We start from the raw sequence: 27,354 nt of genomic DNA, 5'->3' as shown, positions 1-27,354 counted from the left end.
ATACTTTTTGTTAAAAATGATTTATACTTTTTGAGATACAGCTGCTTTGTTTCCTGTATACAGAGCATCTGTATCTAGTGCTAAAACCTGTATCTGTCATGTCAGTGGCACTTATGGGTACAGTGTCAGTGGGGGGGGTTGAATTGCGTGTGAGGGGGAAGGACGGGGCCCAAGTTGTGTCAACAACCCAGGGCCCATGGTACACTTAATCCGCCACTGGTTGCATTGCCTTAAAAAGTTTCCCTACTCTTCTTGCTTTATTAAGTTTGAAAGTTAGAAACATTATTACAGACACATTGATCCTCTGTCTGACAGTCTTGTCTTCACATGCTGAATGTGATATATTCATATAGGCACACCTGTAATTTCCTGTAGAAGTGACAGATATATGTCATTTAACAAACAGTTTGGGGATTATTAAACAGTCCCCAGCGCGGTGAATGACATACAATGATCACATCATTATAATGTACTTTCTGCTGCATTAGATTGTCCCCGATCCATTCTCGAATGAACTAAAAATAATTGGTGCTGCTCTATAACATACACATAAAGTCTGAAAAATCACCGCTGTCCTGTGAATTAATGCCAGGAACATTTAACCAATCGCTCATTAAAGTCGTTCCCGTTTGTTGTGTATCCATCAGCGTCGGTATAAAACAACGCTACAAAGTCATGAGCATCAAAAAGAATCAGCAGATAATAAAACGCCGCTCTTGTAATGGGAATACTCAATATGTTGCCAAGAATGAACAAAGATGAAGAGGTGGAAGTAGATTTGTCACATAAACAGGGTGTCAAACAGGAAATAAAACCTCGCCTTTATCAAAGGGAAGCATCAAAACCGTCTGGAGACACTGCAGTCAAAAAATTTTCCAAAAAATAAACATTCTTAGATTTAGTATCGGAATATGAACAGATGTCAAGCTGTTTGAAGTTTTTCAAGCCATCATGTTATTATGAAAGAACAGGTCCTCCTTAAAGGGGAATGTCAACAAAAGTTCCGCAGAGACATGCCTGCATAAAACTGTCTAGTGCCACCTATAGGTGGCTACCCTGTAAGTCAACGTCAGACACCTTGAAACATGTCTCAGCCAAACCAGACTTCCTCGACAATACAGAAACATATCAAAAGAGATCATCAATAGATTAATTCCTGCTGATTCCTAGAAAGTTCTGTGTTTTGCGTCTTCTTTTTTGAGAATGAGTTTGGGCATCGATGTAACCTTCTGACAAGTTTTTATGACATCACAGGATAGATTTAAAGAGCATCTGTCACTAGTTTATTCATTCCCTATCTCTTAATTAATCTAATAGGCGCTATGATGCTGATAACTGCAGTGTAATTTTTTCCTCCAAAAACGTTTGCAAATGTATGTTAATTTTTCTAAATATTCTAATTTGGCTATATTTGCCAAATGGGAGGTTAATCTTTCTTTTCACTCAGGGAGGTGTAATGTTTTCTGTATGATGCTGTCCAATCAGCATACAGCTTCTCCCCCTTCCCTGCCCAGCAACACAGTGTGACCATATAGTATACAGCTTCCATTCCCGACTGTTGTCAACTGGCGATATATCCGGTTCTGTCACTAGAAGTGCAATCTTGGTGCCATATGAAAGATTAGAATCTTATCTTTTATATGCCACCAGAACCGCGGTTCTAGGTGGTTCACAGCTGGAGATATGGCTGTTTGAAGTGATCCCCCTTCCCTCCAGCCTCAGTCTCTCACACTGTGTGAAGCAGCTTCATGCTGATAGGACAGTGTCCGAGGCTGTGAGGAGGCTCCACCTCAGGAGAATCGCTAATGTTACCTCCCACTTGTCTAGTATAGCCTCAAGTGCATATTTAGAAAAATGCTCATAACTTTTAAAATAATAAATGTTGTGGGACACAATTTTCACTAGTATTATCAGTGTGACAGCGCCTCTTAGATTAGCTAGGAGATTGGGCGTTACTATACAAGTGACAGGTCCTCTTTAAAATTCCTATTTAGTGTTTTTCCACTGCTATTTCCCCCAATAGAGTGATTTGGATACATAGAATGTTGCATCAGAGCACATGGCAAGAAGTTTTTCGTGGGGACACTGGAGCAGAAGAACGGCAGAAAAGTTTTTCCAGTTTTTCTTTAAAAATCAAACATGTCAAACATATTTTAAATTTAAAGTAATATAGCTTTATAGCGGTTGTACTGTAGCTCTATTTTTCTCTTACAGAGCTTCATATACCCTGCATAGATATAAAGTTAAATGATACAATTCTGTCTGCCTGCTGCTGCCACTAGGTGGAGCTTAGTGCATACTGGTTTATTGAGCTCAATGTAAGCAAGCTTCTAAGCTCCCCCTAGTGGTGACTGCAGGCAGTCAGAATTTTATCATTTAACTTTATATCTATGCAAGGGATATGGAGTTCTGTATGCGGAAAATGGAGCCCTGATAACTATAAGGATATATATTTAATTGATCAACAAAGAATTTTGGACCTATTTAGATAAAAGGGTGGACATTAACTTTGACAAAAAACAAACAAACACGGCAACTTTTTGAATTTCAGCTGTTCATTTCTAAAAAATACAGGACAATAAGCAGCAACCCAATTGGTTACCATGGAAAAAAAAACCTCTTAATATGTATAGCCTCAAGAAAAGAAGGAAAAAAAGACAAAATTATTAGAAGCTTTACATACGTTAAGGTTTTACATAAGGTCCAGCAGGGGTGGATTTTCCAAAAGAAGTGAGCTCAAGTAAAAGGGACATACTCCAAAAATATTAATATTTTTAAAAAGTATTATTTGACTGAAAGTTCTTTTGCTGCTTGGTACTAGGAGAAGATACAGAGAGCTGTGGGTCACTGTCCAAGAACAGTATCTGCTCATTTTTTGTGAGTCAAAGTTCGTCATAGATCACCTCCCTTAATCCACCAGTAATTAAAGCCATAAGAACCACTAGCAACGTCCCTTACATGCCATCTAACAGACTGTCCAAAGTGTTATTGTTTTCTATTTAAGGTGATGATGGGCCCCATCGCCTACAGGGCCCCTTGCACAGGTTGCACATATGATATGTCTGCCCGTCTGTCTAGGAAGTTCTCCTATCTCTCAACATTAAAATCCCAATTTGTGGGACATTTAAGCCACGTCCCTTGCCCAGAAACTGGATAGTAACACTCCTTTTTATGTGAATCTGCATAAGACCCGCCTCTTTGTGTTCCCGTTTGCAACACAGTCCTGCGAGATACGGGGCTGTTGGGAGATATGAGTGCTTCTAGATGGAGTCTAGATGGACTGCTTATTTTTTTCAATTCAGTATTCGAAGTTGCTTCGCTCGTAGAAACCCACTAAAAATAATTAGATGGGCAACACCACAGTTTTCTTCAGCACTGATTTTCATAGGTATTCCGTAATTGACTAAATACAATATAACATAAAATATAAATCTAGTACAAATAAGAACAATGGCAACACCACTGGTCTTTGTTTTTATACATGAGACTTATTGTAGTAATTGTCTCGCTTTTTATGTTTATTTATTTCCAGGATGACTCTGACGTAGAGTGGAAATTTGCCAGGGCCAAGCTTTGGTTTTCGTACTTTGAGGAAGGGAGGACTCTTCCAGTGCCATTCAACTTGGTTCCAAGTCCTAAGTCATTTGTTTACATTGCGCTGAAAATTAAATCAATCCTTCCTAGAATATTTTCCTGCCACTCCAAAAGTTTACAGGAAGATTCAGAGATGAACAAGGTAAGTGGTGCTATTTTTGATGCACTTTTTTTTTTACACATATAGTGACTTATATATTATTATTTTTTCACACAGTACAATAATTGTTATTGTAGACATCCAGGCAGGGGCGTAGCTAGTAGGAGGAGGGGTGAAGGGCAAGGGGGCATGTGCTAAGTGCCAGGGAAATCTTCAACACAGTGGTGTAACGCAGTATCCCCACAGACCCCACTTGTCACATCAGGCCGGGCTTGAAGCTGCCTGACAGCAGGACCTTGTATGTGCCACGGCACAGACCTTGACGTGGCAGGAGGGCCTTGTGTGCCAGGCCCTGAAGACGAGAAGCCGGGAGCGAGGAGTGGAAAGTAGATACCGGTTGTTTGATTAAGTGGACTGGGTTCTGGTCTGGGGGGGGGTCTTTGTTTTGGGGGACCCATATATAAGTGTGGCATGGGGCCCAGCATGCTCTAGTTACGCTCCTGCTTCAACAAGTCACTCTGCCTTGTAAGTGGTATTTAGACCCGGGCCTACAGTAGGCCAGCAAACAAGATATTTGCCACAAATTTTGAAAGCCTAGCTACGACTCCGTAAGGCCGGGTTCAAACCAGCATTGGTGTTTCCATTGGTTTGCTCCGTCAGAGTAGCAGAACAACGAAAATACCGGAAGCGCCATTTCCGTTGTCTTACAGACACCATTGGTGACCGACAAAACCCATTGAGTTTAATGGGTTCCGTCGGGTTTTCATCAGGGTGTTCCTAGTTTTGCCCGAAACAATAGTGCAGCATGCTGCGCTATTGTTTTTGGTATTTTTGGCCGGATCTGTGATGGAGGCCCCTAACGGAGCCTCCAACGCAGATGTGAGGAAGCCTTAAGACATGCTCCACCAGCAGGTGTCACTATATATGGGAATATGAGTTTTGCCAAACGGTGAATCCATTGATGGAGGTTTACTAGGCTGTGTAAAATTTAGACAACATAAACGTAGACAAGGCAGTCAGAAGAGGCGCCAAATTTATCACATTGGTGCACGCTGCATGATAAATTTAGTGCATCTTGGTAGACGCGCTAGACACTTTCGCTTCCTTATACCACCACTTGGTTGGCTTAGTTTTTGTTTGGCACACTTTGGTGAATTTTGCTACGCCACGCCCCTTTTTGCTAAGCCACACCCCTTTTCTAGACACCTTTTTGTAAGCGTCTAGTGAGATGCAAACATCTGTTCTTAAATTTGTTAAAAATGATATGTGCTAAATTGCGCAAACATTTTCACATTTTTCGACGCATTCTAGACGTACACACAGTAGTAAATTTGCCCTGTTTCTTTTTTAGGGGAATGACAAGTGAGTACTGTAGCTTTCTGCTATCTAGCACTTCTATGTCAGTTCTATAATATTTGGCGCTATTACTATACCTGCAAATAATTCTACTTATGCTGCTATTTTGGTTTCTTGTCACTAGGTGGTGAAGGCCCATCTCATTTTGCAATTAATTCTAGTTACGCTCCTGCATGCAGTAAATATTACATCGCAGCAGGTCTAAGGAAATCTTAAACCAGACAGTGGGCATCAATGGGCGTGTTTTACTGACCTTGAAAGTATAGAAATAGTAGGTAGTTATTGTTCTCCAGTATGCCATTGAACAGCGCACCACATATGCTATTATCTAGCCATGGTATGTAAGCTGGGGATAAAATTACTGTACTGTGCAGTAGGTGGAGTGGTTTGAATGTTTCTCATTTCAAAAAGAAGGAAAGCTACCGTAGGGGGCAAAGCAATGAAAAAAAATTACCTAGTAGCATATTCAATGCATTGGGAAAGTCTTCAGACCCTTTCACTTTTTTCACGTTTTGTTATGTTGATATCTTGTGCTAAAATAAATAAAAAAAGCAAGTTTTTCCCCATCATTCTGCACTCAATACCCCATAATGACAAAGTGAATAAAGAGTTGTAGAATTTTTTGCAAATTTAATAAAAATTAAAAACTCAAACTTCCAGAAGGTCTAAGATTGAACTTTTTGGCCTCAATTCTAAGTGTTAGGTCTGGAGGAATCCAGTCACTGCTCATCACCTGCACAATACCATCCTTAGGCTATGTTCACACGGGGTATTTTGCCGAGTTTTTTGACGCGGAAACCGCGTCGCAAAACTCGGCAAAAACGGCTCGAGAACGCCTCCCATTGATTTCAATGGGAGGCGTCGGCGTCTTTTTCCCGCGAGCAGTAAAACTGCCTCGCGGGAAAAAGAAGCGTCATGCCCTATCTTCGGGCGCTTCCGCCTCTGACCTCCCATTGACTTCAATGGGAGGCAGAGAAAGCGTATTTCGCGCTGTTTTATGCCCGCGGCGCTCAATGGCCGCGGGCGAAAAACGTCGCGAAAATCGCCGCGAAAATCGGCGTGCAGGGAGAGGAAAATCTGCCTCAAAGTTCCAAACGGAATTTTGAGCCAGATATTCCTCCCCCAAAATACTCCGTGTGAACATAGCCTTACAGTGAAGCATGGTGATGGCAGCATCAGGCTGTGGGGGTGTTTTTCAGTGGCTGGGACAGGGAGACTGGTCAGAGTTGAGGGAAAGGTGAATGAAGAAGAGTACAGAGATATTTGTAATGAAAACCTCATCCAGAATGCTCTGGACCTCAGACTGGCCCGAAGGTTCACCTTCCAACAAGACAATGACCCAGCACAACACAGGAGAGGCTAAGTGACAACTCTGTGAATGTCTTTGAGTGACCCAGCCAGAGCCCTGGTTTGCACCCAATCGAACATTTCTGGAGAAGACCTGAAAATAACTGTCCACTGACGGTCCCCATCCAACCTGACAGAGCTTGAGAGGATCTGCAGAGAAGAATGGCAGAAAATTCCTAAATCCTGGTGTGCAAACCTTGTGGCATCAAACCCAAGAAAAATGGAGGCTGTTATCACTGCCAAAGGTGCTTCAACGAAGTCCTGAGTAAAGGGTCTGAATATTTAGGTCAATGCAAGATTTTAGTTTTTCCTTTTCAATAAATTAGCAAAGATTTACTAACATTCTATTTTCACTTCGTCATTATGGGGTATTCAGTGCAGAATGATTGGGAAAAAGTTATGTTTTTTTTTTTATTTAAGCACAAGGCCTCAACATAACAAAATGTGAAAAAAGTGAAAGGGTCTGAAGACTTCCGGAATGCATTGTATAGCGTAGAAGCACGCCAATTGAAATGCAATCTGTTTAATGGGCACAATTACGGTCCATTACTGTCCATCAAAATAAGTCCCAGAAACGATAGCCCATCTCCAATAATCTAGTACCCATAACTTATGATATTTTGAGGCATCCAGGCTTTATATAATTAACTCTTTCAACCAATTAACCATTACAACATCCTGTGGCAGAGAGTTTTATAGTGTTACTGCTTTTACAGTAAAGAATCCCTTATATGATGATGAGAAAAACCCTTTCTTGTCTAGATGTTATGGTTGCTCCCTCAACATGTTTACAGGCCTAGGTATAAAAAAAAAAGACTAGAAAACCATCTACATACTGATCATTTATGTATTTTTACATAATGATTAGGTCAACTCTATGACCCTCTTTTTAAAAAAAAAAAAATAGCTGCTATTGGGCCTATGGGGAGAGGGGGCCCAGAACCGGGATTGTCCCATCCATTTTTCTATTTGGTGCCAAGAACCTGTGTAGGACTTCAAAAGAGGTGGGGAATTGGCCCCTGTGTCATGTGGTGGGTGTGGAGTGGGAAAGCAACACTGGTCCCTCCCTTCTGTACTAGGTTGCAAAATCTAACACTGCAATGTGTGCCCATTTTGATATTTGCCATAGGGCCCACTCTCTTCTTTGTACGACACTTTTTCTTGGTATTGTAATCCACCCATATCTTTAGTTTCTTTGGTCACCCTCCTATACACCCACTCCACCTCTACTATGTGCCACAATCCTTTGCATTGATGGAATATTAGTTTCATACTTGCAGAACCTTGGAAACCTTCACATTTGTTTTGGTGGCGTTCCATTCTCCCCATATAATATCCACATTGCGATTACAGATGAGTTCACATTAATTACAGCCCATTTTTATCTCTTATTTTCTGTTAAAACTGAAATAATGAACTTAATTACTGGACTTATCTCCACATTGAACTCTACTCCAGTTTTGGCCGAAGGAAATGTCATGGCTCTTTTGAGTGTCTATGATATCTGATCACCCAGCAATGGTTCAGCTGTATTTTTTCTCTGCATTGCAATATAATTAAAATCAAGGACTCTTGTGTTCAGATTCGTTGGTTTCACATTTTTGACAATTTGAACCTGTTTAATTTTGCCAGATCATATCACAGCATAAGGAAAATGGACTTAATTGCCGTTCTCCATGTGTCAGGCTTGCTGGGGGTCACACTCAGACTGTTCTTTGTAACTGAACTGAAGTACCAGCCTCAGAAGTTTATAAGTTTGAGATTCTATTTTTTCTTTTTTCCAGATTTTTTTTATAGCTCAGAATTTATTCCCAGCAGGAACACAAGAAAATGTTTTTATCTTACAAGTACAAATATTATCTACAGATGTGTCCACCCTTCGTGCTTTTGCACACGACTGAGTTTGGGCTGGGAAAAACGGACCGAGTATCGGCTGGATTTCCCGGCCGACCACGGTACAGGTGAATGGGACTCCTTGCATCTTAGACGTTTTTCATGGCCCGAGCTCGGTCGTGTGCAAGAGCACTTACTTTTGCTTGAGTTTGGTTAAGGTCTCCAATTTCTCATGAAACAAATTCCATACAATATAGCGACATGCTTGGAAAGGGCTGCAACGCACATCACAACCACTGAGTGGCCACACATCGACACATGTTACATAAACATCTCGTGACAGAATACCGCAAAATCATGTTTTTTTTTTCAAAACTGGTCATCTCACGCCACACATCTCTAGATATGTTGAGATTGTTACAAATCACGTCCTTTCTTCCCTGCTGGCAACGTCGTTTTTGGACCCTGGCGGGATTAAGTGTTTTACTTCAAAGTCAGGCCTGCTACATTTACCTATTTTGCCTCATATATACTCAGGTACATTACACAACCTCACCCTGCAGCAGCTAAACAGTAATTAACCCCTCCAGTGCAGGACTCTTGTGCTCTGCAACTTTTTCTGTTCCATTGGATGCTGCTGATGAACTCTGCTATTTTAACCCTGTCTGTACCATCAGCCTTTGCTTGAGGAATGTCTATTGTTCCTGAATGTTGACCTGGCCAGTCTTGTGGATGCTGCCTCTCGCCTCTATGTTCCTAGTCCTGTTCCTGGTCCCTGTGCTCCTAGTATTGGCTACTGTGTTTGATCTCCTGTTCTGCTGCTGTGATTGTGCTCCAGTCCTGCAGCTATTTAAGTGTACCAGTCTTGGTTCATGTGACCCATACCTGCCTGTACCAGGACCTCACCCCGTGATGTGACACCACCTGCTCCTGATATTGATATCTCCTGGTTCTGATTCTGGCTTCTCCTGGACTCTGTTCCTGGCATCTCCTGGTTCCAAGTCTAGTTTCTTTGTCTGGTCGCAGCTCTGGGTGTTTCCTGGTTCCATCCAAGATCTGCTCCTGGTTCCTTCTGAGGTGCGCTTCATCACTACCACTCCGGTATTTGCCACGTCTTCTGTTTATGGACTGTTCGGCCTCCCATTACCTGTTTCTGCAGCCCTGTGCTTGTGGTGTTGTCACTGCTGCTTCCGACTGCCAACTGTTTGCAGTTCAAGTATCCGCTACCCAAGTTAATAAATTATGTTGCTTTATCCTGAAATCTGCTTATCCGTTCCTGTATCTTGTCTGTTGTCAATAAAGCAACGGTACAGAGATCTGAGAAAAGATACAGTAAGGATGGACATATCTATATATATATAAGGCCTCGGCCCTCGTGCACATGATCGTATTATGGCTATGTATAAGGTATATGGTGCCATTATACAGCGGTGGTGTTATCCTAGGTTTCCGTACAGAGGAATAAGTTGAAGCAACTTAACATGAATGTAATGTCTAACAGGTTTCTCCAACTATAATATGGTCTTTATAGTCCTAGTATCATCATTTGGAGCAGAGACCTTTTGGGCCCCTTCTAGGGCCCCACTGTAACTGCAAACTTTGTGACTCCTAGTTATTCCCCAGTTTCCATACCTCCATGTGTCTTTGCAAGGAGGCTTTTTTTTTGTACCTACTCCATGTGCAGCCATATAAAACAAATATGAGGCCATGTACCATTGTATGCCGCATGAGCGCATATTTTCCACTAGAAGTTAATGGATACTGAAAAAGTCACTATTCCATAAAGGCAGAATTGTGTGACAACTCACATACAGGCGCCGTTTTTCTCCCTGTAACTACTGACAACGATGACGGGGTTCAAAGCAGAAAATTTCCTGGAACTAATATGGTGCCAATACAGAACACAATATGGCATTCATATGAAAGTGCTGGGGACTTGTACCGTGCTTGTACAGAACACCATACGAAAATTTACAGTAAAAAATATGGTACCATAGAGAACTTCACAAGTGCAGTCATCTCATCTGTACAGAGGGTCGTATGGTACAGATTATTCATCTGGCCATGTGCATGAGGGCTTCAAGGGAGTCACCAGAAATTTGCCTATCAAACCCCGAAACAGAGTAATATACGCAGTGCAGCCTCACCTGAACCTAACACTGTTTTAGTGTGTTTTGGAGCAGCGAGGGTGTCACCGTTTCTCCAAACCGCTCTGGCTTCTATCCCTTGACCTGCCTATGTAGAGTCGTGTGTTAACCTTATACCATACTATCCCCCCACCCCCACTTTAGTAAAGACACATGACACCGAGGTTGGATGTGAAATGGCCACAGCAGCCGTTTATTAATTTCACAGTTTTATAAAAACAATTTAAATCCGAAACATTCGGATAACTAGTTAGGAATCCACCAGAGAATTCCTCCTAATAATTCACATGACCCAACATGGGTCAGAATCGTAAATACCAATTTAACGTTAACATTAACCCGAGCAGAGGAAGTCCTTGAAGCCCCTTCAGATAGTCCTTTTTAAAGAACACACCGAATTAGCCATCTGCAAACCACCAATTACCTCCAGCCGTAAACCAGCTCGGAAGCACCGTTCACCTCTGCAGATGGCTCCAACCACTAGAAGTCCACTTCAAGGGGATAACACCCGATGAAGCCCTCAAGTGATATACCGACCACTAGAAGTCCACTTCAAAGGGATAACACCCGATGAAGCCCTCAAGTGATATACCGACCACTAGAAGTCCACTTCAAAGGGATAACACCCGATGAAGCCTTCAAGTGATATACCTTCTACCAGAAGACCACTTCAAAGGGATAACACCCGATGAAGTCTTCAACCATGTACCTTTTTTGGGGGACGCATACCCCCGATGCGACCCCCCCACCATTTTGTACTGACTGGCCTCAAGGACTCCCCCCGCCAGCTGCCATGACAACAGAACCTACTCCGGAAAAAAGAAAAACATGTTAAATAAGCACACAAATAAAAACCAACGCTCATAGACGGACGTACATAAGACCTAAGGAGTAACAAACCACGGGCGGGAGGGTGGGAGCTTACTGATTCTGTGTTACTCCTCCCGCTGCTTCCGGCTCAATGCCGAGAAACAGCGGGAAGCTCAGTAACGGCCCCCCGTCCCCCTTAACTCCTCCCCGTCCCCCCTCCAACTCCCTCCAACTCTCCCTCACCTAATTAACCCTTTCCCTACTAGGACGGTCATGTCGGCTTCCCTTAATCCCTGCAGGCTGCGTCCAGCCTCTTCTTGACCTGCCTAAGTAGAGTCGTGTGTTAACCTTATACCATACTATCCCCCCACCCCCACTTTAGTAAAGACACATGACACCGAGGTTGGATGTGAAATGGCCACAGCAGCCGTTTATTAATTTCACAGTTTTATAAAAACAATTTAAATCCGAAACATTCGGATAACTAGTTAGGAATCCACCAGAGAATTCCTCCTAATAATTCACATGACCCAACATGGGTCAGAATCGTAAATACCAATTTAACGTTAACATTAACCCGAGCAGAGGAAGTCCTTGAAGCCCCTTCAGATAGTCCTTTTTAAAGAACACACCGAATTAGCCATCTGCAAACCACCAATTACCTCCAGCCGTAAACCAGCTCGGAAGCACCGTTCACCTCTGCAGATGGCTCCAACCACTAGAAGTCCACTTCAAGGGGATAACACCCGATGAAGCCCTCAAGTGATATACCGACCACTAGAAGTCCACTTCAAAGGGATAACACCCGATGAAGCCCTCAAGTGATATACCGACCACTAGAAGTCCACTTCAAAGGGATAACACCCGATGAAGCCTTCAAGTGATATACCTTCTACCAGAAGACCACTTCAAAGGGATAACACCCGATGAAGTCTTCAACCATGTACCTTTTTTGGGGGACGCATACCCCCGATGCGACCCCCCCACCATTTTGTACTGACTGGCCTCAAGGACTCCCCCCGCACAGCGAAACAGGCCTTGACCACCTTAAGCCTGTGAGTTCCTCCACACCACCACCGCCCTTTCTATGCCTTCTGCTATCGCCAAGCTCCAAAGATCAATGCCAACCTCGGTCAGATGAACCCCGTCACTCCTCCAGAAATTCCCCCCTCCTGACTCCAAATCCCTATGCCTCACGCAAATGCCCCCGTTTCTTGCCACAAAACGGGACACCGCCCGGTTAACTTTAATGCGAGCCTTATTGACTCTCTCCACAGATCTAGCTAACCGCCAATGCTTTCTTGGGACTATGTCCGACCACACTATCACCAACTTGGGATAAGATACCCACAAACACAACATATCACGTTTGATATCCCGCACCAACTCACGAAAGGGGCGGACTCCTAAGTCATTCCCACCCACGTGCAACACTAAGACCTCCGGAACCCTATCAAGCCGCGCATATGTCTGGAATTCCGCCAACACCCTGCTCCATGACATACCTCTAAAACCCAGCCAATGCACAACCGCGTCCTGTCGCGGAATGCGCAACTGGCGACCATCCGGGCGGACGTCCGCCCTCAAAGCCCCCCAGTGCACGTACGAATGACCCATCCACCACACCAAACACGGAGGCGAATCTGAAACGGAAAACACAGTTAGGCACCACCATATAACATTTGTAAAGCGTAAACAACAAAATTATAACATATGGGGGCGGACATAGGACTTAAACCTTTTAGACTCCCAACGACCAATACGCCTCACCCCCTCATCATCCAACCCCCAGCGCCCCGCTTCCGTTGCTGCGCCAATCCTGAAGGAATGAGATGAATATGAGCCTGCCGCAACACCAACCGCCGTCAAACAATTTTTAAATACAGCTCCAAACTGAAACCTGGACAAAAACGACCCGTCCACATGACGTAACAAAGGCAACTCTGGAGACCCCCTGTTTTTCGTAAAACCCCGCATGCATTCTACTGGGCACATGACCGACCCCGGGAGAGCGAACAACTATCAGTTTACCCTTCCCTACTTGGTCAGTTTTAGATCGACTCAACCATACCTCCAGCCGGTCTGCGAATAGGCTCACCTCCCCAGATCTCAGCCCCCCTGCCCGTTTGGTACCGCAACTTAAACCCAAACGCCACCGCAGATATGAACCGGTTCACCTTCGCTACTGAAAACCCCGCCTCCCAGGCGTCCCCTAACCAGTACAAAAGTGCCACCAACCTGTCTCTATCCGTATTGACGTCACCCAACTCTCTTACCCACTCCTCCCACTGCCTCCAATAAGCAGCATAAGCACTCCACGTCGTGCGCGCCAAAGACCTTTGTACCAATTGTTCTACGGGACCGAGACCAGATCCCAAAGATGCTCCGGACAAGCCAAACCGAGACGTTCCGCTCCCGGTGCCAATTGCCGAAACCGGTCCCACTGCGAGCGAGAAAGAGCATCAGCGATACAATTCCGTACACCCGGGACATGCACCGCCACCACCCACGCGTTCAACGACAAACATACCAACACTAAATGTCGCAACAATTGAACTACCGGAGGAGAGGACGCCGTGATGTTATTAATGGCAAGCACCACCCCCATGTTGTCGCAGTAAAAACGGACCTTCTTATCCCTGAGCCTGTCCCCCCAAATGGTAGCCGCCACCACGATGGGAAACAGCTCGAGCAGGGCCAGATTCCGCGTGAGTCCACTGGACACCCAGCTAGCCGGCCATTGACCTGCGCACCACGGACCTCCCCCGTAAGCTCCAAAACCACCCGCCCCAGCCGCATCCGTGAAAATATTCAAATCACTCGTATCCTGCGCTGGGGCCATCCATAGCGAGCGACCATTGTACTGGCCCAAGAAGTCATCCCAAACCTGAAGATCAGTACGGTGCTCCTCCTTGAGCTGCACAAAATGATGCGGCGCACGCACTCCCGCCGTTGCCGCCGCCAACCTCCTACCAAACACCCTCCCCATCGGCATAATCCGGCAGGCGAAATTCAACTTCCCCAGCAGCGACTGAAGCTCCCTCAGCGTCATTTTCTTCATTCTACAAGCCCGTCGAACCTCCAGCCTCACAGCACCCAACTTATCCGCCGGGAGACGACACTCCATTGCCACCGAGTCTATTTCGATTCCCAAAAACAAATCGTCGCTACCGGGCCCTCCGTTTTTCCCGGCGCCAAAGGAATCCCAAAATCCCTCGCCACCTTCTGTAGAGCATGAAGCAAATTACCGCAAACCGGCGAACCCCCCGGGCCAACGCACAAAAATCATCTAAGTAATGGATCAACGAGTCGACCCCGGATACTCCCCTCGTTACCCACTCCACGAAGCTACTAAACGCCTCGAAATATGCACAAGAAAGGGAACACCCCATCGGAAGGCACCGATCCACGTAAAAGGCCCCATTCCAAAAACAACCCAACAGCCGTTGGCTTTCTGGATGAACTGGCAACAACCTGAACGCCGCCTCGATGTCAGTTTTTGCTAGCAGCGCCCCAGGACCCGCAGCCCGCACTAACCCCACCGCCTTATCGAATGAGGTATAAACTACGGAGCACAACTCGTGATCAATCCCGTCATTTACCGACGAACCCTTGGGATACGATAAATGTTGAATCAAACGAAATTTTCCGGGCTCGCGTTTAGGGACAATACCCAACGGGGACACAACTAAATCTTTTACCGGCGACTCAACAAACGGCCCCGACATGCGGCCCAACGAAACTTCTTTTAACAACTTTTCCGACACGACTTTTGCATGCAAGTAAGCCGATTTTAAATTCCTCCGCGTAACCGGAACCTCATAAGGAGGCGGAGGAATAACAAAACCAACACGAAACCCTTCATAAAGCAACTTAGCCGCCGCCCTATCCGGATACTCATTTAGATAAGGTGCCATCTTTTCCACCCTCACCGGCGACACCCCCTTGACCAGCCGCGTGCTGGTTACCTGACCTCTTTTTTTCGCAGACATTTTGCCGCCCCGTGTGATGCACCATTACACTCGGAACACACGTGCTTGAACTTGCACGTGGCCCCGAACTTGCACTGACCTTCATTAAATTGCCAGCAAAACCCCGCCTTTCCCCCGCCGCTTTGTCCAACCTGACTAGACTGGCCTCCCTGGCCGGCGCTCCCGGGAAAGGACTGCCTAACCGGAGCCGTAACCCGTAACCAGAGAGCAATATCCTTCTGGTCCCACCGAATCGCCGGCCGAACCGCCTTCCGCTGACGGAATTGCTCATCGTATCGCAGCCACGCTTGACCCCCATACGCCCTATGAGCCTCCCCAATGGCATCAAAATAACAAAACAACGCCGAACAATTTTCCGGCGCCTTTTCCCCTATCACACTAGCCAATATGACGAACGCCTGCGACCAATTAACGAACGTCTGCGGGATAAGCCTATACCGCCGCCGTTCCTCCTCGTCCTTTTTACTCTCATCCCGCTTGCCCTTATCCAAATTAAATTTAGCGAGCGGCAAGAGAGAAAAAATTTCAACATACTCGTCCTTCCAGATCCGCTCGCGCACCTCCTGCTTTAAATGCGCCCCCAACGGACCTTCAAAACAAACGTACACCTCCCCCCGAGCACGATCATCAATACGCACTCGATCGCCGTCCTTCTGCGCCTCGGTCTGTACCGACACCGCGACCGCCTCTCTAACCGCCGCCACCGGACGCGCCTGTAACGATCCCACGTCCCTGGGGCCTTCCCAAACTACCGCAGGGGACACTTCCGTTACTACCGGCGCCGCGGCCGTGTCCAGGCGCCCCACCAGCTCCCGTAAGCAACCCACTAAGTCTGCCAAACCCGCTCCGTCGCGTCCGCCCGCGCCACTACCGGCCCCCGATGCAATGCTAGCAGCCCCCCCGCCGACACCCGACATAAAAATCGCTGGATAAGACAATGATGGAGTTATACACTCACCGGGCTGCACAGGCGCTGTGTTCCCGTCAGCCGGACCATCCTGACCTCGACGATACACGTCCAGTTCACCTTCCTCCAATTCTTCTCTCGCCGACGACTGTCCATCCCAACGACATCTTCGGAACGGGGATGAGGACGCGCTGACCGATGGGCCGGCAACCTGCCGCCCGACCGCCGGGACCCAGACTTCCGACCGGACCTGTTGCCTCGACGTCGCTGCAGATCTAGGCGTCCGTCTAGACGATCCTGACGAAGCCTGCCCCCTGGCCGGAACATCACCATGCGGGGCGGCCGTACCTTGTACTCCACATCTTCCATCTGATGGGGGAGGGGTGACAGGGAGCCCAGCCTGCGACTCCCTGCTTACCGCCGGACCCCGTCGCGGCCTGGGATTCCTGCCAGGACGCAGGGCCTGGGAAGGGGCGATCCTCCCAGCTGCCTGGCCTGCAGCGTCCGGGATCGGGCTCCCTCTGCGACGCCGTGTCCGCGGGACTGCCTCCGGGCTGAGGCGCTCTGGAGGTCGGGACCGCCGAGAGGGACGGGTCGACCCGGCCTGCGTCGCCGTCACCCCTGGCAACGCTCTCTGCCCGCCCAGCGCAGGAGCGGTTGTTGCCGACTCCCCCCCGCCGCCATAGCCATGCTCGTGAGGGGGCCGGGGGAGGGGAGCCTGTCCTTTGCAACAGACCCCGACCGCCGTGCCCGACGTGGCGAAACGGCGTCCGGGATCCTCGTTATGGCAGCCACGGTCTCCTCTAGCCATCCGGGACCGTGGTGCACAGCAGCGGCACGCAGCTGCTCCAATATTAAGGCCTCTGCCATCCCTAAAAGCACGGGCAACGGGGGAGCTTACTGATTCTGTGTTACTCCTCCCGCTGCTTCCGGCTCAATGCCGAGAAACAGCGGGAAGCTCAGTAACGGCCCCCCGTCCCCCTTAACTCCTCCCCGTCCCCCCTCCAACTCCCTCCAACTCTCCCTCACCTAATTAACCCTTTCCCTACTAGGACGGTCATGTCGGCTTCCCTTAATCCCTGCAGGCTGCGTCCAGCCTCTTCTAGTCCGTCCCTTCCTTTTTTGATTGACAGGGGCCAGGCAGTGTAAAAGCTGTTTTCACGCCTGACCCTGTATTCTCCTGAACGCGCCCGCGCTTCTGCTTCCGAATCAGCGCATGTGCACTAAATCCCTGGAGTTTTACCGGTCTAATCATGTACTGTGCATGCGCCGATTACATCACACTACACCATGAAGAGATGGACCTCGGCATCGAAGTGAAGAAGGTTTGTTTCCCCAGAGTTAATACCGCTGTCAGTCATCACACAGAAGGGCAGAGGTCTCAGCCCCTCAGTAGACTTTTAGATACAATTTTGCAGAAATATTGGGTAAGATTAAGGCTGGCCATACATCTCAGACCATTCGGCTGACAGCTATTCCTCCCGACTCCCCCATACACGTGCATGCTCGGCTCAGGGTGCATGCATATCTGCAATAGGCGGGTACAGCACTGACCACTCGTCACAAGCAGCGCGGTCCTAGGCATAAAAAGCCGATGCTATTGGATCTAAAGAGAAATGATCACGATAGAGAAAATTGATAAATGGCCCAAAAAGGCTGTGGAATAAGGACAAACGGCCCGTTTTATGCCTAGGACCGTACTGCTTGTGACGACGAGTGGTCAGGGCTGTACCCGCTTATTGCAGTTAGGTTCACCAAGCAAATAGATACGCATATATATTATATATGTATGTATTTTTTCATATTTATGTGGCTATAGTTTCCTCTCATTGGGGTATAGATATTATCTTGCACTTTATATTCTTGTGTGGTTCAGCATGTGGTTACCTTCCAGGTTTACTAGTTGCACATAATACATTTATACGGCTATTGTATTATATTCTTTTGATATTGTCCCATTTGGAATCCTATTTGAGATTTCTGTCTGTGATTTGCTTCCTGTTAGATTTTTACAGGTTTGCTGATTCTTTCTGTTTTATAAATGGTTTTATATTTTGTATATAGTGTATAATAAAGTTTGGTTTTTTCATTCCCGTTTTTTCGTATCCCTTTCTTAATATTTTGGGTGTGCGCAATTTTGTACATGTGCCTTCTCCTCTCTCCTAGTATGCATATTTTTTGCATGTTACTGCAGCACCCCATATAGATTTATTTTCTACATAGTGGTGCCCATACGTCCCCATCTTTTGCAAAAGAAGTTTGACACAACATTATTGAATGGCCATCCTACGCCTATGGAGGTCGATGTAAATCTTATACCACGTCAACAGTTGAGGTAGGATCGCGAAACATCTACATTGACATCTACAATCCACAAGGAAAAAGGGAAAGTGATGGAAAGTGGGGCAGTAGAAATGTTCTAAACACGTGCGAATAGTCGTAGCGGAGAGCGGGCTGCGGTAGGTTGTACGTTTGAAAGGCTGATATGTTGTTCACATCAACCATTGGGAAAATCTATGGGGTCAACCTACGCTCGCCTGTTCCGTGGGTCGCAATGCACCCACCAAGACAGCGTTTTTTTGGGTGCATATACGTATGTAAGGTACTAGTTATAATGTTATCAGTCTGTAATATTCTTGCTGTGTGCTTTATGATTTACAATGCCATATTTTCATCAGATTTATGCAATTCCAGCAAGGTCTACAATATCGGAGTCTAAAAGCCTCCTAGGTGCCTGATGCATGAATAATTTCCCATTGAACTCATGTCTATATACTGGAGCTAAAGGGAGGCTGATTTTTGGCAGCAGACATTGTCTGTTATCTGCACAGTATGAACGACTTTCCCAGATGTAATGAATATCAATGTTTGCCGACAAGCTCGTGCTCGCTATTTTAATGAGATTGAATAAGATACAATCTATAGCAGACAGTGAATTGTTTTAAACAAGGTTATGACCAGTCAGCAGGACGTCCATTATTAAAGGGTTAGAAATTTATGGTATATCCATCAGATCTGACATTAATGTCTGATAGATACACGACCCAGCCCTGGAACCAGTACCCATGTTGAGAACGGGGGCTGAATCCAGGCGGAGAATGAATGGAGAGGTGGCCAGCTCGGCTCTTTCCATAAATTCCATAGAACGCACTAGAGAACCGCAAGTATGTAGCAGCCGTCCATTTATTCTCTGCCTGTATGCAGCAGGCGAATTTAGGCAGGTCTTGGGTTTTGGATGACCCCTGTTCTTAATATAGGTGTGATCCCAGAGGTGAGAACCGCATCTATTACTAATTTATGGCATATGTAAAGGATCTGCCAGGCACAGCGGGGTTAACTCCCAGAACTAATCAGTCAGCACCTGAGAATACATCCCTGAGACTGACTCCTGCTTCCACCATTCAGGCTGGCAGGCTTAGGAGTGGGAGAGCCTATCGTAACCTGGCCAGACTCAGCTAGCTCCCGCCCTCGGTCTATTTAAGCCTGCACTTCCTGTCCCTCGGTGCTTGTTATTGCTTTTGTTTCTTTCCTTGTGGTTCCTGGCCCAGCTACAGCTCCTGCTATTTTTGATCCTGCTCCATACCGACCCTGGCTTACCGACTACTCTTCTGCTTTTCGTTTTGTACCTCGCAAACTCCTGGCTTGACTCGGCTCGTTCACCACTCTGGTTGCTCACGGTGTTGCCGTGGGCAACGGCCCCTTTTCCTTGCTTGTGTTCCTTGTATGTTTGTCGTGTTTGTCGTGCACTTACTGAGCGCAGGGACCGCCGCCCAGTTGTACCCCGTCGCCTAGGGCGGGTCGTTGCAAGTAGGCAGGGACAGAGTGGTGGGTAGATTAGGGCTCACTTGTCCGTCTCCCTACCCCCTGCCATTACATAATAACAAGCCCATACCTAGTCTACCCCTGGTCCCTGACACCACTATGGATCCCCGTGAGACCCTGGCTCAGCAAATGCAGGGTCTCTCCCTACAGGTCCAGGCCCTGGCTCAGAGGGTCAACCAGCCTGATGCTACCCTGGTAGTTCCCCTCACCGCACCTCTTGAACCCCACCTCAAGTTGCCCGACCGGTTCTCAGGGGACCGGAGGACTTTTCTCTCCTTTCGGGAGAGTTGTAGGCTTTACTTTCGTTTAAAGCCTCATTCCTCAGGTTCTGAGAGCCAGCGGGTGGGTATAATTATGTCCCGGCTCCAGGAAGGGCCCCAAGAGTGGGCCTTCTCCTTGGCTCCTGACGCCCCTGAACTTTCCTCCGTTGATTGTTTGTTTCTTTTCTGCTCTCGGACTTATTTATGACGAGACTGACAGGACTGCCTTTGCCGAGAGTCAGCTGGTGAGCTTAAGTCAGGGTAAGAGACCTGTTGAGGAGTATTGCTCTGACTTTCGGAAGTGGTGCGTAGCTTCTCGGTGGAATGACCCTGCCTTAAGGTGCCAGTTTAGGTTGGGTCTGTCGAATGCCCTGAAAGACCTGCTAGTTAGCTATCCCTCTTCTGACTCCCTAGACCAGGTTATGGCTTTAGTGATACGACTTGACCGTCGTCTCAGGGAACGACAACGTGAACGTTTATGTGTTTTCTCCTCCGACTCCCCCATGATGCCTCCCGAAGCTCCGTTGCTTCGTTCCTCCCCGAAAGATTCAGAGATACCTATGCAACTCGGGGCCTCCGTGTCCCCCCAACAACGTAGAGAATTCCGCAGGAAGAATGGTCTCTGCTTCTACTGTGGGGACGACAAGCATCAAGTGAACAACTGTCCTAAGCGTAAGGTTGCAGCCAGAGAACTTCCGCGTCTAAGTGATCATCGGGGAGGTTACTTGGGCGCACAGGTATTTCCCGTAAATATGAAACGTACTAAGATCTTGCTTCCCTTTCAGGTCTCTTTTGGTGGTAGGTCTGCTACCGGCAGTGCTTTCGTGGATTCAGGGTCCTCTACTAATATCATGTCTGTGGAATTTGCTATGTCCCTTGCTATGCCTCTTATTGATTTGCCTAAACCTGTCCCGGTAGTGGGTATCGACGCCACTCCTCTTGCTAATGGTTATTTTACACAGCATACCCCTGTTTTTGAACTCCTTGTTGGCTCCATGCATTTGGAGCAATGCTCTGTACTGTTGATGCAGGGATTATCGTACGATTTGGTTCTAGGTCTTCCCTGGTTGCAGTTGCATAATCCTACGTTTGACTGGAATACTGGGGAGCTAACCAAATGGGGTAATGAATGTTGTACGTCATGTTTTTCTGTTAATTCTATTTCTCCCCCTAAGGAGGCGAATACGCTACCCGAGTTTGTTCAGGACTTCGCTGATGTTTTCTCTAGGGAGGCCTCCGAAGTGTTACCTCCTCATAGAGAATACGATTGCGCTATCGAATTGGTACCAGGAGCTAAGCTTCCTAAGGGTAGGATATTTAATCTTTCTTGTCCCGAACGTGAAGCTATGAGAGTGTATATCCAGGAATCCCTGGCCAAGGGTTACATTCGTCCCTCTTCTTCTCCGGTAGGTGCTGGCTTCTTCTTCGTGGGGAAGAAGGATGGTGGTCTTAGGCCATGCATTGACTACCGTAGCCTGAATAAGGTCACGGTAAGGAACCAGTATCCCCTTCCTTTGATTCCTGATCTCTTTAATCAGGTTCAGGGGGCCCAATGGTTTTCTAAATTGGATCTACGGGGGGCGTATAACCTTATTCGCATCAAAGAGGGGGATGAGTGGAAGACTGCGTTTAACACGCCCGAAGGCCATTTCGAATACCTCGTCATGCCCTTTGGGTTGTGTAATGCCCCTGCGGTCTTCCAGAATTTCATAAATGAGATTTTGAGAAATTACCTGGGGATTTTTCTGGTAGTGTACCTTGATGACATACTGGTGTTTTCCAAGGACTGGTCCTCCCACGTGGAGCATGTCAGGAAGGTGCTCCAGGTCCTTCGGGAAAATAAACTGTTTGCCAAAACCGAAAAATGTGTGTTTGGGGTACAGGAGATTCCATTTTTGGGTCAAATCCTCACTCCTCATGAATTCCGCATGGACCCCGCCAAGGTTCAGGCTGTGGCGGAATGGGTCCAACCTGCCTCCCTGAAGGCGTTAGTGTTTTTTGGGGTTTGCTAATTATTACAGGAGATTTATTGCTAACTTCTCGGTCATCGCTAAGCCCCTTACGGACCTCACTCGCAAAGGTGCTGATCTCCTCCACTGGCCTCTTGAGGCTGTCCAGGCTTTTGAGGTCCTTAAGAAGTGCTTTGTCTCGGCCCCGGTGCTGGTTCAGCCCAACCAAATGGAGCCATTTATCGTGGAAGTTGACGCATCTGAGGTGGGAGTGGGGGCTGTCTTGTCCCAGGGTACCAGGTCCCTCACCCATCTCCGCCCCTGTGCCTACTTCTCCAGGAAGTTTTCGCCAACTGAAAGTAACTATGATATTGGCAACCGCGAACTCTTAGCCATTAAATGGGCATTTGAAGAGTGGCGCCACTTCCTGGAGGGGGCTAGGCACCAGGTAACGGTCCTTACCGACCACAAGAATCTGGTTTTCCTAGAATCTGCCCGGAGGCTAAACCCGAGACAAGCTCGATGGGCGTTATTTTTTACCAGATTCAATTTTTTGGTTACCTATAGGGCTGGGTCTAAAAATATTAAGGCTGATGCACTGTCGCGTAGCTTCATGGCCAGCCCTCCTTCGGAGGAAGATCCTGCTTGTATTTTGCCTCCAGGTATAATCATTCCTCGATCGATTCTGATTTAGTCTCTGAAATTGCTGCTGATCAAGGTGCAGCTCCCGGGAACCTTCCTGAGAACAAGCTGTTTGTTCCCCTGCAATTCCGGCTAAGGGTACTTAGGGAAAATCATGACTCCGCACTATCTGGCCATCCAGGCATCCTGGGTACCAAACACCTCATTACCAGAAATTATTGGTGGCCTGGGTTGCCTAAAGACGTTAAGGCCTACGTCGCCGCTTGTGAGGTTTGTGCTAGGTCCAAGACTCCCAGGTCCCGACCAGCGGGCTTACTGCGTTCGTTGCCCATTCCCCACAGACCTTGGACACATATCTCCATGGATTTTATCACCGATTTGCCTCCATCCCAAGGCAAGTCGGTGGTGTGGGTGGTGGTGGACCGCTTCAGTAAGATGTGCCACTTTGTGCCCCTCAAGAAACTACCCAACGCCAAAACGTTGGCTACCTTGTTTGTCAAACACATCCTGCGTCTCCATGGGGTCCCTGTCAATATTGTTTCGGACAGAGGGGTACAATTTGTTTCATTGTTTTGGAGAGCCTTCTGTATGAAGTTGGGGATTGATCTGTCCTTCTCCTCTGCCTTCCATCCTGAAACCAATGGCCAAACGGAGAGGACTAATCAGTCTCTAGAACAATACTTAAGGTGTTTTGTCTCTGACTGTCAATTTGATTGGGTCTCTTTCATTCCCCTCGCCGAATTTTCCCTTAATAACCGGGTCAGTAACTCGTCAGGGGTCTCTCCTTTTTTTTGTAATTTTGGGTTTAATCCACGGTTCTCCTCCGTTTCACCTGGTAGTTCCAACAATCCTGAGGTAGAGGTCGTTCATCGGGAACTGTGCACAGTCTGGGCCCAGGTTCAGAAAAACCTAGAGGTGTCCCAGAGCGTACAAAAAACTCAGGCTGATAAAAAACGTTCTGCTTATGGTCGGGGATCTGGTGTGGTTGTCGTCTAGGAACTTGCGTCTCAAGGTTCCGTCCAAGAAGTTTGCTCCCCGGTTTATTGGGCCGTATAAGGTCATTGAGGTCCTCAATCCTGTCTCCTTCCGGCTGGAGTTACCCCCGTCTTTTCGGATACACGACGTGTTTCATGCCTCCCTCCTCAAACGCTGCTCCCCGTCCTTGGCCCCCTCGAGGAGACCTCCTGTTCCCATCCTCACCCCGGAGGGGGTGGAATTCGAGGTGGCCAGGATTGTGGACAGCAAGATGGTCCAAGGCTCCCTCCAGTACCTGGTCCATTGGAGAGGATACGGGCCCGAGGAGAGGACTTGGGTACCCGCCCGGGATGTTCACGCTGGGGTATTGGTCAGGAGGTTCCACCTGCGTTTCCCCAGTAAGCCAGGTCCACTTAGAAAGGGTCCGGTGGCCCCTCATAAAAGGGGGGGTACTGTAAAGGATCTGCCAGGCACAGCGGGGTTAACTCCCAGAACTAATCAGTCAGCACCTGAGAATACATCCCTGAGACTGACTCCTGCTTCCACCATTCAGGCTGGCAGGCTTAGGAGTGGGAGAGCCTATCGTAACCTGGCCAGACTCAGCTAGCTCCCGCCCTCGGTCTATTTAAGCCTGCACTTCCTGTCCCTCGGTGCTTGTTATTGCTTTTGTTTCTTTCCTTGTGGTTCCTGGCCCAGCTACAGCTCCTGCTATTTTTGATCCTGCTCCATACCGACCCTGGCTTACCGACTACTCTTCTGCTTTTCGTTTTGTACCTCGCACACTCCTGGCTTGACTTGGCTCGTTCACCACTCTGGTTGCTCACGGTGTTGCCGTGGGCAACGGCCCCTTTTCCTTGCTTGTGTTCCTTGTATGTTTGTCGTGTTTGTCGTGCACTTACTGAGCGCAGGGACCGCCGCCCAGTTGTACCCCGTCGCCTAGGGCGGGTCGTTGCAAGTAGGCAGGGACAGAGTGGCGGGTAGATTAGGGCTCACTTGTCCGTCTCCCTACCCCTACCCCCTGCCATTACAGCATATCTCATGGATGTGCCATAAATGTCTAAGATGGGAGTAACCCTTTAATCCCTTAGTGACCAGCCTATTTTAGGCCCTAATGAACAAGCAATTTTTTTTTTTTTCGTTTTTCTATAGACGCATTCAAAGAGCTATAACCTTTTTGTTCTTCCGTCGCCATAGCTGTATGAGGACTTATTTTTTTGGGGGGATTAGTTGTATTTTGTAATGGCATAATTTTGGGGTGGATATCATTTTTTGATTAACTTTTATTTGGGGGGAATAGAAAAAACTCTGAAATTCCGCCCTTGTTCTATCTTGTTTTAAATTCACACCGTTCACTGTGCGGCGTAAGTAATACATTACCTTTATTCTATGGGTCGGTACAATTACGGCGATACCACATATGTAGAGGTTTATGTTTTACTACTTTTGCACAATATAAACTCTACGAGACGTAGTTTTGATTGCTACTGTTTTGGGGTGCATGGGACTTATTGATTAACTTTTATTATGACTTTTTTGGGGGGAAATGGAAAAAAATAGCAATGTCGCCGTTGTTTTTTGCAGGTTTTTTTTACGGTGTTCACCTTGCGGTTTAAATGAGATATTAACTTTATTGTTTCAGTCATTACGGTCGCGGCGATATCATATATGTGTACTTTTATTTATTTTTTACACTTTTACTAAATAAAACCACTTTTTATGGGAAAAAAAATATATATATTTTTTATGTCATTTTTATTAATTTTATTTCACATTTATTACTTATTTTATTAGTCCCACTAGGGGACTTTACTATGCGATCTTCAGATCACTGCTATAATGCTCTGGTATACTTCGTATATCTGAGCATTATTGCCTGTCAGTGTAATTTACACGAGCGTGTGCGTTTTGCTGCGTATGATGCGTGACTGCGTGATTTTCGCGCAGCTGCCATCATTATGACACTCTGTATGTTTGTAAGCAGAAAAGCACGTGGTGCTTTTCCGTTTTCAATCATACTTTTTACTGCTGTTGCGCAAATCACGCTCGTCACACGGAAGTGCTTCCGTGCGGGGCGCGTGATTTTCACGCACCCATTGACTTCAATGGGTGCGTGATGCGCGAAATACACACAAATATAGGACATGTCGTGAGTTTCACGCAGCGGACACACGCGCTTTGAAAATCACGCGCGTTGCACGGACGTATTAAACGTTCGTCTAAATAAGCCCTAACTCTGACAGGCAATCTATTAGGACATGCCTCTGGCTCCAGCCTGCACTAGACACCCGTGCAGGACTTAGACTGGGCCGCCGTGAATAGGCGACGGCCTAGCCTAAGGCCCCTTAGTGACCACTGTGAAAAGGCGTATTGGTGGTCACTAAGGGGTTAACGAAAATAACATTACTTGTTTCTTAATTTTTTTAATCTGTAATTTGCACCATCCCTTAAATGGCGCATTTGGCGACTGCCTTCTACACCTACCCCTCAACCCAACCCTGCAGCCACTTCTCTGCATCGCCCTACAGAATATGGGTCAGGGGACACTTGATCTTCTAGGAAGTGGTGGTCCCAGAGGTGTGACGCCCACCTATCAGACATTTATAACATATCCTGTGTACACCAATTTATTTCATGGGAAAACCCCTTTAAGTTTTCCTTTCCAATGCCACGACATTTTTTACAAACAGGGTACATGGCTATAAAATAACAAAAGGAGTAATACTCACCTCACCAATCCCATGCCGCTCCCATGGCAACACTTCCCTGGTACCCTGCCAGTCTTCATTTACCCCGCTCCAGCGATGACTTGTCGTCTTGACATGTGACCACTGCAGCCAATCACTGGCAGCAGCGATGATGTCAGTGGGGTCGACAGGTCACTGCTAGAGCCAGTTATTAGCTGCAGCGTTCACGTGTCGAGACGACACATGACTTGCCTAAGTAGAGTCGTGTGTTATTGAACCTTCACTTTATCCCTTCTTTTCCCCAACCCCTACCTTTTGAGAAAAGACACGTGACACCGAGGTTGGATGTGAAATGGCCACAGCAGCCGTTTATTAATTTTCACAGTTTTTAAAATGCAATTTTAGAACCGATAAAAACACAGGGACATATACAAAAACACCGAAAAAGGCCATACTTACAAATGGACACAGCCAGGCCAGAAATGCTGATGAAAGGGTGAGCAGGTGCTTTAAATAATAATAGCCACTCCCACTAGTCTTGAGGGGAGTGGTGTGTGGTGCATGGGATGCGTAGTAAGAAATAATAAATGAATAGTGTGTGTGCAAGTGTAATACTATAAGTGAAATATAGGGGGCAGTAATAAATGAAGTGCCTCAATAGAAATAAATGGATAATGGGGTGCAAGTGAGTGAAACATGGAGGGATAGTGTGTACGTCATGAGGCACAACGTGTATAGCCAGGTAGAAGCCTATTTGTGACGCCTTGATAATTCATAGAGCGGGCTACCCTGCTTGCTATGCCAAACAACAACACACCATGCTCTCCCAGCATCAAAGACCCGGCTGTGTCCAAGAGAAGCGGATATACATAATAATGAAAAATACCTGGGGTATTGGTAATCATTTTGGCCAAAAGGACGCAAGCTCGCAATCCA

General features: G+C 46.9%; 1 protein-coding gene across 1 annotated transcript in view; it reads left to right on the top strand.

The window, feature by feature from the left end:
* The window catches only part of TRPC6 (transient receptor potential cation channel subfamily C member 6), a 206,447-nt gene that overhangs the window by 143,309 nt on the left and 35,784 nt on the right, over nucleotides 1-27,354 (top strand). Inside the window, exon 9 of the mRNA XM_075851522.1 lies at nucleotides 3,533-3,736. Within this exon, the coding sequence (XP_075707637.1) occupies nucleotides 3,533-3,736 (204 nt within the window). The remainder of the gene's footprint in view (nucleotides 1-3,532; nucleotides 3,737-27,354) is intronic.

This window comes from Rhinoderma darwinii, chromosome 2 (genome assembly GCF_050947455.1).
Source record: "Rhinoderma darwinii isolate aRhiDar2 chromosome 2, aRhiDar2.hap1, whole genome shotgun sequence".
Classification (NCBI taxonomy): domain Eukaryota; kingdom Metazoa; phylum Chordata; class Amphibia; order Anura; family Rhinodermatidae; genus Rhinoderma; species Rhinoderma darwinii.
The sequence above is the reverse complement of the archived record's forward strand: the minus strand, read 5'-3'. Positions and strand labels throughout refer to the sequence as shown.